Here is a 13,235-nt window from a genome sequence, read left to right as displayed (position 1 = left end):
TATTTTTAGCTAACAATTATATTTTAAAGAAATTTTTTTTTTTAAGAATTAATTATTTAAAGCATGGTAGTCAAAGCGCTGGACACCCACATGGTCAATCACAGTTTACACCTTGGACCTGGCAACTTGCTTTCTTACTTTCACGTTTTCTCTCTGGTCAAATTAAAAAATAATTACAACAAATGATATTGAATAAATACATTTTTAAAAGGAATTACTGAATTTTATTATTTATCTTTTTTTTTTTAAATTTGCTACAGGGCATATGTGCAGACCGTAGAGAGATGGAGCTGGGGAGGAGATAGAGGGTAACAAGAAAGCAAGCTGCCAGGTCCAGGACTGAAACCATAGTCAGCTATGTGGGAGTCCAGCACCTTAACCACCACGCCATTAAAGAAAAACGTTAGCATTGGCTAGAATAACTTCTATCTTATTTACATTTTTTAGTATTCTTTATTTCTAGTGTTTCTTTTCTAGTGTTTTTTTATTCTTTCAATTAGATTAATGTGGGTTTTTTTTTTTTTTTTTGGACAGGTTTTTGCTATAGGGCACGTGCGCTCGCCCAAAAGACAGAGAGAGACAGAGCGACAGAAAGCGAGAAATCACCCCCTAGGAAGAATGGCCACGCCGCAATTCCTTCTCCTCCATTCTCCTCTCGGGATCTTGGGCACACACACACATATGTGCCCTGCGTGAGTTTAAGCCACCAGGTCTGGGACTCGAACCACAGTTGACTACACGGGAGTCCAGTCCACAGCCATTACCCTAACTACTGGTCCCAGATTAACGTTCTTTATTTCTATATCTAGTGTTCTTTATTCCTTTAACTAAATTCATGTTTCCAGTTGGTTTCATTTCCTTCTGCCCAAAGGACTTTAATATTTTTTCTATAGCAGTAAATCGTCTCAGTTTTCATTTGACAGAAGGGTATTGGTTTCATATTTATATTTTGGAAAGATGTCACTTGAGAACCAATATATTTTAAAAAAAATATTGTATACATGGAATTCTATGTTGACTCTCTACATAGGACTCTTGGTTCTCTTTTTCTTTCAGTTTTTCAATGGTGTTGTTCTATTTCCTTCTGTGTTGAACTCTCTCTGACTCGAACTCTATAAGGTTTCTTATCTTTGTTCCTTCACACATAACAATGTGCTTTTCCTCATTTGTTGCTTTTCCTTTTTAAAAATAACTCATTATTCTCAAGATAATTATTATATTTCTAGTGTAGTTTTCTTTATAGTTCTTTTTGGTTTTTGTCTTTTTTTGGCCTGAGGTTTATTGAACTTCATTTATCTATGGATTTATCATTTTCATCAAAATCTGGGAAAATTTTAACCTTTTATAAAATGTGTTTTTTCCTCTGCCCTCATTGAAATAGAAACTAACCAAAAGTAAGCATAGAAAGACAAAAGAATGAGGGAAAAAAATTACAGAAGTTCAGTGAACAGTGGTGATTACATATGAAAGATTTTCAAAAAAAATTATGGAACATACATATTATGAAAAGAACTACACATGGATTTCAAATTTCTTATACCAAAATGAACTCATACTTTCACTCACTTTTTTCATGAACTGTTTGAAGCTCCCTCATGGTATATTTAAGATATCATAAAGAGGAACCAGCAGTTAGCATAATGGCTATGTCGCCGAACTCCCACGTAGTCGACCGTGGTTCAAGTCCCGGACCCAGTTACTTAAACTCACTAAACTCATGCCAGGAGCATGTGCGTGCATGCCCAAGATCCCGAGCGAAGAATGGAGGAGAAGGGATTGCAGCGTGGCCATCCCCCTTGGGAGGTGATTTGGTGATTTCTCACTTTCTGTCTCTCTGTCTCTCTGTCTTTCTCTGTCTTTCAAAGAAGCACACGCACCTTATAGCAAAAAAAACTTCTCAAAAAAATAAATAAATAAAAGATCCCATAAAGAAAGAAGGAAGAAAAGAAGGAAGAAAAACAAACTTGAAAGGATCAGCCTAATTCACAAGCAATTGCCTACCAGTGCAAACCCCAGCTCTCCTAAGAGTAAACAGTAAAATCTAACAATTGACAATCTAATACAAGCAATGTCTGGCAACCAATAGAAAATGATGTGTCTCGAAACAAAATTATGTGTGTTGCAAAAACAAAACAAAACAAAAACAAACACACAAAATTAACCTGGACATAAATCAGCAATAGAAGCGAATCTAGAAAGAAGAAATGACAAAGGTGCTCCAGAGCCTCTAGATTCCCAGGTTTCCTTCTGCAGCATCTATTGGGATGGAAGGTATGCAGATGAGAAATGATAGATGATAGATATAGATAGATGGGGAGAGATCCACTCTAAGCCTCTCCTCATTTAGCTCAGGTTTTCATTTCAAACTTGAACACATTAAATATCTAGGACAGCTGTTTTGGTTACCTTATCTGCTAATTCCATCTCTCTCAGGCTTTAAGGCTCATTTTCAAGCTTATAAAGTTGAGTTCAGAGTAGTCTTTCTTAAGAGCTCGATAAGCTGCGGTGTTTAGGTCTTTCCTCAGTATCCCATGTCTTTAGTGAAATCTCTCCACTCTGGCCAATGGGACAAACTCTGGGAACCATTTGGCATGGAGTTCCCTGGTAATTGTTCTTCCCTCAAATCTCTCCTTCAGCACGCTCATCAATTTCCACCTTCCTCTCAACAGGACCCCTAACATATTTCTGGAAAGTTATTTCTGCATTGCTCCTTCCTGTTTGGTGCCATATATTGCCAACTCTAGTCACTTCAGGCTCCCCAGGTCCTATCTGTGTCTCCTCAACTCAAAAAGTCCACTAGGCTTCATGTCACCTTTCCATACCCACACTCTCCAGAAATTTCTCCGGGTAGAAAGCCAGGGTGCTCATAGAACTCACCTCATGTATTTCCCATCTCTCTGGGATCACAGTCCTGTATTGCCTCTTATCCTATGTCTGACAACGTTATTTTACATACCTCATCCAATTATATCATTATTTAGGGCACATATGAAGCCTGGATCCTATTAATCCTTCATAAATAGAAGCAGACCACATGGATTAAGCTGGACATATGTTGCCCAGCTGTGGATTACACTTCTCAATCAATTTTAACCACTGAGTGTGAGCAGAATTGATATGTTCGAATTCCTTTAAAAGGAAGCTGCGTAGTTTTATCAACAGTACTAGGGAGAAATGTTCACCTGTTGAAATACCCATTTTGTAAAACAAACAATGATGTGATTGAATGTATGGAAGAAAATGAAATGAAATGAAATGAAATGAAATGAAATGAAATGAAATGAAAAGAAAAGAAAAGAAAAGAAAAGAAAAGAAAAGAAAAGAAAAGAAAAGAAAAGAAAAGAAAAGAAAAGAAAAAAAGAAAAGAAAAGAAAAGAGGAAGCCGCTGGCCTCCACATTTTTTTTTTTTTCACACTGACAAGGAAATAGCAACAATAGAATGGCCACCTTGGAACTGAAAGCCACATACTGACAACAGCAGAGCTTCCCTAGACCTCTCACCTTGGGATGTCTTACTTGAGCTACTGTTTTATGGGGTCTCTTCACTACAGCAAATTAGCTTATACTCTATGAATATTTTCCCCTATGCTAATCTCATTTGCTATCTTCTTCTAAATTCTTTTTCTATTCTGTAGGTACCAGAACTGAACCACTGTCCAAGGTACTACCTTGGGACTCACCTTACTAGTGACCCCCTCAGTTCTACCTCCAGCCAATCACTAGAGCCCATGAATTCTACATTTCAAAAATGTCTCAAAGCCCTATACCCCTCTCTGTGTCTACACTGTAAGTATACTGAACTGATTTCTACTTCTCAAAATTATTCTTTCTCCTCTCTCCCCTTTGGGCTTTGCACACTTCTCCTCTCCCTCTCCCTCGAATCTTGAACAGTGTTTAATCACTCTTTGGATCTCAGCTTCTTTTTTAAAGCACTTTTAAAAGAAGCTTCTCTAGCAGCCAAGTCCACTCAAATGCCTTCCTATAGCGATTAGCTTCACATTGTGCTTGTGCGTTTACTTGTCTGAATACTTTTCTAAGAGCAAGAGACACATTCTATTCACAAATGTGCACTCCTTCTGAGTGCAGTGACTTCTGAGTGAATCAACTTAGTTCTCTGATGAATTCATTCTCTCCAGATAAACAAAATCCCCATCTGTGTGAGTCCTGGGAACCACAGCCATCATTCCTTCCATATTAAGAAGTTTAATTTTATGATACTTGAATAGAGATTATTTATGTGAGGCAAGTTTTAAGATTGGGGTTAATATTAAAAACATGAATTAGGGCCTGCAGTTGGCATGGTGGTTAAGGATGCTGGACTCCCACATGACTGACCACGGTTCAAGTCCCAGCTGGCAGATTTCTCACTCTCTCTCTCTCTCTCTTCCTTTCTGGTCAAATTAAAATAAATACATAAATAAAGTTAAATAAAATAATTCTTTCTTAAAAAGGAAACATGAATTGATTTTAAGTGCAAAGAATTTTATAAGCTTCAAGTTTGTATAGATTTAGGTTTTTTTATGTAGTTATTTATTTATTCATTTATTTATGTTTAAGGTTTTTGCCATAGGGCATGTGCTGGAGAGAGACAGATAGAGATGGGGAGAGGAAAAGTGAGAAAGATGGCTACGCTGCAATTCCTTCTCCTTCATGCTCCTCCTTGGATTTTAGGCACACATGCACAGGGTCTGGTGTGTTTTTCATGCCGCCAGGTCTGGGACTCAAACTGCAGTTGATTATGTGGGCATCCAGTCCCACCTGCTGGCCCCCAGTGTATTTATTTTTTAAACTGACATGAAATTTTATGTATTTATCATGTACAAGATGATGTACTGAAATATATATACACTGGGCTGACTCCACAGTGTGGTGGTTAAGCACTGTGCATTAGGAGTTGGACCCCATATGGACAACTACAGTTTGAATCTTGGCCCCAGCAGTTTGAAAAACACGCCAGGCACATGTGCATGTCCAAAATCTTAATGGGACGGAGAAACGAGGGGAAGAATATTATGGTATGATCACGCTATTAGGGGCTGCTTTTTTGTTCTCTCTCTTCCCCTCTCTCTCTGTCTGATGAATGCAATGCCCTCTGGCAATTTAGAAAAATAAAAATACATATACACACACTATGGAATAATTATATCTATCTATTTAGCAAATAAATGATCTCACATCATTATTATATATGTGGGTAGAACACTTAGCATCCACCCTTTTAGCATTTTTTAAGACTATAGTATGTTGGGACCAGCAGTTAGTGTAATGGCTATGTTGCTCGACTCCCATGAAGTCGACCATGGTTTGAGTCCCGGACCTGGTGGCTTAAAACTCACGCCGGGCGCATGTGCGTGCGTACCGAAGATCCCGAGAAGAGAATGGAGGAGAAAGGATTGCAGCGTGGCCATCCTCCCTGGCGGGTGATTTCTCACTTTCTATCTCTCTGTCTCTCTGTCTGCTGGCGAGCGCACGCGCCCTATAGCAAAAACTTTAAAAAAAAATTTTAAAAAAAAGAATATAGTATGTTGTCGTTAACTATATCACTTGATTTTAAGTGAAAAGAATTTCATGAACTTCAAATTTTGCTGTACACCATGCTATTCAATAGAACTCTTGAACTGGTTTTTTCTATCTAACTATGTGTATTAGATTTCTTTACTATTTCAGATGCAAGTGGATTAGGGTGTTATATTAGGGTAAAATTCATAACTTTTCTAATATGATTCATTTCCTTTTTTTTCTTTAAGAGGCTTTTGCTATAGGGCACATGTGCCCACCTGAGAGTCAGAGAGACAGAAAGTGAGAAACCAATGCCCAGGGGGATGACCATGCTGCAATCCCTACTCCTCTGCTCTCCTCTCAGGATTTTGGACACACACGCACACACATCTCAGCATGAGTTTTAGGCCACCAGGTCTGGAACTCAAACCACGGTCTACTACATGGGAGTCCAGTGATGTAATCATTATGCCATCCACTGGTCCCCTAATATGGTTCATTTCTAAAAGTATGTCATATTTTCAAGATTTTTCCAAAATATTTGACTGGGAATTTTTAAACGAACCGTAGAAAAAGAAGGAGCGTAAATCTGTAAAAATTATTTTAGGATTCCAAATAATTTTATTTATTTATTTATTTATTTATTTATTTATTGGAGAGGTTTTCACTATAGGGCGCATGCACTCGCCAGACAGAGAGAGACATAGAGACAGAAAGCGAGAAATCACCCCCCAGGGGGGATGGTCACGCCGCAATCCCTTCTCCATTCTCTTCTCGGGATCTTGGGCACGCACACACACGCGCCCGATGTGAGTTTTAAGCCACCAGGTCCGGGACGCGAACCGCGGTCGACTACATGGGAGTCCAGTGACATAGCCATTACGCTAACTGCTGGTTCCCAATAATTTTATTTTTTACACAACTAATAACATGATACTAACAACTATACTTTATGGTAAATGCAGTTGAATAAAAATGTAATCCCAAGGATGGGAAGGCGGAATGGTCAAGATGAAATAGCAGTGACAAAAACCACAATGAGGAATCTTCCACTTTTACCTACCAAGGCCAAACGATGCCAAAATACCTTTCTTGTAAGACAGTTAGGCAGTCTAACGTGCTAGGGAGCTGTAGCATATTGTAGTGTTTTGCAACTAAATGAGGTTCAAAGTACTAGCTAAGACAAAAATCATAGAGTTTTTTTTCTCAAAGTCCAGCACTTGTCCTGTCTAACTGTTCCTCTCTCAGTTCCTGTCCCTGTACCTTGTTCATTGTTTTCTTTTTCTCTGTCTTCTACTTCCCCATGTCTCATTACTAAACTGAGCTCTCCAATGGAACTACCTAAAAAGCCAGAGACCCTTTGTAGTTATTATGTATCTCCTTGTCCTTTTTCTTTTTAATTTTTATCATAAACTATTTTGACAATTTATTGTCCTGCTTTAATGGTCTGATATCTGATTACCCTTCAACATATTCCCATTTTAATTTTTATCAGCGGGACTAAATATTCCCATCCTCTTGCCACTGAAAAGAGAAAATCCAGTCACTCTCTAAGCAAATTTAGAAAGTGGGTGATGTAGGGACCAGCAGTTTGTGTAATGGCTATGTCGCTGGGCTCCCATGTAATCGACTGCGGTTCAAGTCCTGGACCCAGTGGCTTAAAACTCACGCCGGGCAAGTGTACGTGCGTGCCCAAGATCCCGAGAGGAGAATGGAGAAGAAGGGATTGCAGCGTGGCCATCTCCCCTGGGGGGTAATTTCCTGCTTTCTATCTCTCTGTCTCTCTCTGTCTGTCTGGCAAGCACACATGCCCTATAGCTAAAAAACCTCTCAAAAAAGAAAGAAAAAAAGAAAGAAAATGGGTGATATAAAAGCCTTAGCATACTTACCTGCCACACCTGCCCACTGTCCAAATGCCACTACCCGTGTTCCTCTATGATCCACCATTTTCTCATAATCAATAAGTCGTATTTCCTGAAGAAACAATGAAAATTTTCAAAACCAGACCTATCCAGCTTAATTGAAATGAGTAGAGAACATATAAAAGCAAGTACATGGTTCACATTTCTTTTCTCTTAAATATGTCTTGACTTGCTAGCTTAAGTTACCATCAGATATACCAAGAGATATTTACAAAGTGTCAGGCCACAAACCAACTGTGGGTTCGTAACTAGAGAAGAAAGGATAGTCCTTGCAGGGACTAAATGCCTCTTAATGGTAGCCAATGAAATAGTAAAGGCAGGATTCCTTCTAGCTTTTTGGCCACCCAAGCCACACAGCATCATCTACAAATACGTCTACAGCCTAATTTGTCCTCACATCCTTTCTCTGGTCTCCAATAAAAAAGATCCCTTCTGAGACTAATCCCTCAGTGTAAAACTAATCCTTCTACATCCCTTTATAGGCAAACTTCATTTAAAAGCAGTACCTATTGGAGCCAGCAGGAGGCATGGTGGTTGGGACACTGGACTCTCACATGGCCGAACATAGTTTGAGTCCCAGACCAGGCAGCTTGTTTTCTTGCTTTCTCTCTCTCTCTCTCTCTCTCTCTGGTCAAATTAAAACATAATAATAACAAATGGAATTAAATAAATAAATAAATATTTTTAAACAGAAGAAGAAGAAGTACATACTACCTGCCCTTCTTTTCCTCACTTTCAGTAGAAACACATTTCTTGGAAACCTTTCCTCTCTCTTGGGAAAGCCTTATTAATTCATGTTTGAATGTTATTGATGCATTGTAATTATAGAATGTTTTAAATAATCATTTTATTTTCTCAAAGATCATAGACTTATCATGTTCATGAATTTAAGAATGTTTCACATTCATCCATCCAATTTCAAGTACTCAGTTACAAAATGCTGCCCAAAAGCAGCCCTGTTGCATCTGTCTTTATTAATTTTCTGGTAACAAATGAAGTGCATAAAAAAAAAAAAAAGAAAAAATTCCCAAAGTATTTTTAAAAGAGTTGACCTGTTAAGATGAAACATCCTACTTATAATATTATTTCCATTAATTACTTTTGAATAAGTTCTTCAAAACACTGAAAATTAACTACTGCCCAGGTCTATCATGTATCTACAATTAATAGGAAAGTATTCTGTACTCTGATATAAAATATATTTTTTCTCCATTGCTTTTATTGTTTGTGAGCTCTCCTTTTCTCTACCCTAGACTCAGATTCTAATGCTCTAACATCCTTCCCCCAGAACGTGCACCTTGGACAACTTCTTTATCTACACTTACTCTATACACTCATCCCATCTCACAGGTTTAGAGCCCCTCTAGTCTCTGACAACTACAAAACGTGTGTCAGGAACTGCCCTCTTGGGCTTCAGCCTTACATCCAAAAGCCAACTTAGCTTCTGCTCTTAAATCCACAATGTCACAGTAAACTCAAAGGTTCCTCAACTCAACTCTTGACCTTCTCGTTCAAGCCTGCTCCTCTTTCAATAACAACATCACAATCTATGGCGACTTCTTCTGTTCTCAATTTACTGCTAAGTCTTCCTTGAACTTCTAAGTTTCATAGAAGTTAACGTGAAGTATTTTTCTATGTTAGCAAATGTAGTCCATTGTTTTCCATCCCATAGACTACATCTTGACCTAACTTTTGTATGTAGTTAGTTGAGCTTATTATTTTTCCTCTTCAGGGATGGTGGTAGATAGGCTGAATTAGCAAGGGATGGTGATATATAACGGGGTTTATTGACTATAGAACAGGATCCTTTGGAGTGAGATGCTCAGATCAAAAGCTTGGAATCATCATTGACTTCTCTCCTTTTTTCATATTTTGCCTTCTATTTCACCAGTGACTCCTATAGGATTCACTCTAAAATACAGCCAGTTTGTTCTTGTATCACAACCTCCATTTCCACCAATATGCACAGATCAGCATCATTTGTGGCTGGGAGTCTACACTGACCTAAACTAACAGTCTTATCAACTTTGCTTTCTCCTCCAACCTCCAACTATTATGCATACAACAGACAGAATAAGCATTTTAGAAGGTAATCTACCCTAACTCTGCTCAAAATGGCTCTCAAACTGGCTGAGAAATGGCTTAGTCCTTCACCTTCTTTAGATTATTGCTTAAATGCCATCCTAACAATGATCCTCCCTAGCTACCCTATTTTTACTTTTTTTTTTTTTTTGAGAGGTTTTTGCTATAGGGCACATGCGCTCGCCAGACAGAGAGAGAGAGACAGAGAGACAGAAAGCGAGAAATCACCCCCCAGGGGGGATGGCCATGCCGCAATCCCTTCTCCTCCATTCTCCTCTCGGGATCTTGGGCACGCACGCACACGTGCCCAGTGTGAGTTTTAAGCCACCGGATCCAGGATGCAAACCACAGTAGACTACATGGGAGTCCAGTGACATAGCCATTACGCTAACTGCTGGACCCTATTTAAACTAGCATTGTCACCTCCCCTAATGCCCAGCACTTTCTAAGTCAGCATTATATTTATCTCCATGATGCTATCACCAAGTGATGTATGTCTTATTTATTTATTTATTTTTAATTTTATTTATGTATTATTATTGTTCAATTCCACCAGAGAGAGACAGACAGAGAGAGAGGGAGAGTGAGAAGGCAAGTCACCAGATCTGACACTCAAACTGCAGTTGGCCATGTGGGAGTCCAGCACCTTAACCACCATGCCACCTACTGGTCCCTGTCTTATTTATTTCTCATTTGCTTTTTTCCACTAAAATGAAAGCTCTAAGAAGACAGAAATAATTTACCATTTTGCTCTTTTATTGTAGTGAACAGAGACAGGCATATTACAGAAAATTTTTTTGAAATAATATCCTGACTTTTGGGATTCAATTAGTACATGTTACTGTTCTAATTTGTAGCCTGCTAGTTTTTCTACAGTATTTATATCTCCAAAAAAAAATGTTTTTTTCTTATAAACTTTAGTAAGTGTCAAACTCATCTCCAGTCTAGTTCTGGCACTGCAGAGCTGTGCAACATCAGTCAAGTCACTTCTCTTCTCTGGGTTCCATATGAGAAATTAGGACAGATTACATGATTCGTGATGTTCTTTTCTAAAATTCTGTTTGGTTGGGACCAGCAGTTGGCATAACAGCTGGGCTCCCATGTAGTCGACCAAGATTCGCGTCCCGGACTCGGTGGCTTAAAACTCACACTGGGCGCGTGTGTGTGCGTGCCCAAGATCCCGAGAGGAGAATGGAGGAGAAGGGATTGCGGCGTGGCCATCCCCCTGGGGGGTGATTTCTCGCTTTCTGTCTCTCTGTCTCTCTTTATCTCTCTGGCAAGCGCATGCACCCTATAGCAAAAACTTCTCAAAAAAAAAAAAAAAATCTGTTTGGTCGTTTCTGCACAATTTGATTTATAAATAGTAATCATTTAGGGATAAGACTTTTGTCATATTCTATTTTAGAATATAAAAGAACTAAAACATGTTTTATTCTTCTTATAAGCTCCAACACACAGAAAATCCCTAAAGAGCAGCATAACTAGGCACTAACTCATACATCACATTTCCTGTTGAGATAAATATGCATATCCTACAAGTAAAACTTCACTCAAGAATTAAAAGTTTAAAAATACTAAATTTTTCTGTTAACAGTTATAAATATTGATCACTAATTACCTGTTTTAGAATCTCATCCAACAAGCCCATGTTGGCCTCCTGAGCTTTAATCGTGTGGGAAAAGAAGGCGTACGTCTTCCTGGGCATTAACTTTTCCTCTGGAGGTCTTTTAACTCCCAAAATTAAACAAGCTTCAGAAATATCCTCCTGGAGAATGCCACCAGCTTTGACATATTCCTGGTAATGTAATTTTGGTTAGTTTTTCTACTGATTTGGGAGAATAATTTAAAAAAGAACAACAAATCAATACACAAACTGTTGAAGGAATAAAACTGATATAGATTAGAACAAATATGAGAACAAGTACTTCTAATATTTGTACTGTTCCATTTTTGTAGCCAAAAAATGGAAAATGAATCACATATTTAAGGGAAGTTGTAGATTGGTTATAACTATTACCACAAGCATTTTAAACGTACATGTCACATGTATGTTTAAATTGCTTGCGGGACATGTATGTTTAAATTGCTTGTGGTAAAGTACATATGCTTTGGACCAAAAATGCATTGAAATATTAAATACTAAATGGTGATGAGTTACTCAGTTAAATTTTTTAAAAGAGGAAACATACTTTTTTTTTTTTGAGAGGTTTTCGCTATAGGGCGCGTGCGCTCGCCAGACAGACTGAGAGAGACAGAGAGACAGAAAGCGAGAAATCACTCCCCAGGGGGGATGGTCACGCTGCAATCCCTTCTCCATTCTCCTCTCGGGATCTTGGGAACGCACACACACGTGCCCGGCATGAGTTCTAAGCCACCGGGTCCGGGACGCGAACCGCGGTCGACTATGTGGGAGTCCAGTGACATAGCCATTACGCTAACTGCTGGTTCCCAAGAGGAAACATACTTCTAAGATTTTTTTTCTTTTTTTTTATATTCCATTGGTACCTATTACTATTATAATCTGTACCAGTGGACTGTGCTAGAGACAAGGTGATAAGATGCAAAGAAACACAGACAAGATCCCTCCTGTAAAGGAACTCGTAAGGGGCCAGCAGGTGGTGTGGTGATTAAGGGTGCTGGAATCCCACATGAACAACCACAGTTCGAGTCCTGGACCTGGAGGCTCACTTTCTCACTTCTTTGTCTCGCTCTCACTGTCTTGCTCTGTCCCTCTCTGGTCAAAGTAATAAACTGATAAATAAAGTTAAAAATAAAGTAATTTCTTTTAAAAAAAGGAACTCCTAAGATGTAATATAAAAAAGAACCCAGGAACACAGGAAAAGAGACTGAATTTGAAAAAAACCTTATGATCAGCAGAATCTAAGTGATATATTAGTTTAATGGATATTGAGATAGTTTCTGGGCAGGATGATCAAAAAGCTCTAGAGATTTAAGTTAACCTAAAAAGCTGGGTGGGATTTGGGTAGATGGAAATAGAAAAATACAAGAAGCCAACATGGGCAAGAGGCGTGGAAGGGGTGGCTCCACAGCACTGCAGCTGAGCACTATGTGGGGGGAGCCAGATCTTCTATGCTCGACTGCAATTGGAGTCTCCCTCATGACAATGGAGTGAATTAAAACGCCCCAGGTTTCCATAATGACACTCAAAAGAGCAAATGAAAAGGGAAACACGAAGGGCATTTCTTTTCTAAAAACTGCCATCGGGGACAGCTTGTTACTACAGTACATCAGAGGCTGGATCCCATATGTCAACTGCAGAATCCTAGCCCTGGCAGCTTCAGAAACACACCTGGTGGGTGTGCATACATGCCCAAAATTCTGATGGGGTAGAGAAATAGAAACTAATGGGTTACAAAGTCACCATTCCTCCATTGGGAGAGAGGCTTCCTCTCTCTCACTAGTGAGAGCACATGATAAAGAGAAAATCAGGTTAAAATACATTAAATAAGATATTCCAGTTTAAAGAAAAGAATGCCAGAAAATACACTTACAGAAGTGATAAAGTCAGATAATTGTCATTTTGCAACCATCACATAAAAACTTATTCAAGCAAAGATTATCAATGGATGCTAAGATCACTAACTGAAAGCTGCTGAAGAGCAAGAACTTCACAGGTCTCAAAATATCACCCCACAGGTGACTCAGTAATTTCAAAAAGAAGAAGGTACTTCTACAATGGAGCATGCTCTTGGGAGCCTCCTCAACCATTCC

General features: G+C 38.8%; 1 protein-coding gene across 1 annotated transcript in view; it reads right to left on the bottom strand.

The window, feature by feature from the left end:
• The window catches only part of AASS (aminoadipate-semialdehyde synthase), a 74,413-nt gene that overhangs the window by 48,047 nt on the left and 13,131 nt on the right, over positions 1-13,235 (bottom strand). The window contains exons 3-4 of the mRNA XM_006149214.3: positions 11,122-11,298; positions 7,389-7,473 (exon numbers count right to left, since the gene is read on the bottom strand). Coding sequence (XP_006149276.1) covers positions 7,389-7,473; positions 11,122-11,298 — 262 coding nt within the window. The remainder of the gene's footprint in view (positions 1-7,388; positions 7,474-11,121; positions 11,299-13,235) is intronic.

Source organism: Tupaia chinensis, unplaced genomic scaffold (assembly GCF_000334495.1).
Source record: "Tupaia chinensis unplaced genomic scaffold, TupChi_1.0 Scaffold000257_1, whole genome shotgun sequence".
In the NCBI taxonomy this organism is placed as follows: Eukaryota; Metazoa; Chordata; class Mammalia; order Scandentia; family Tupaiidae; genus Tupaia; species Tupaia belangeri.
This window is presented reverse-complemented; position numbering and strand designations above follow the sequence as displayed.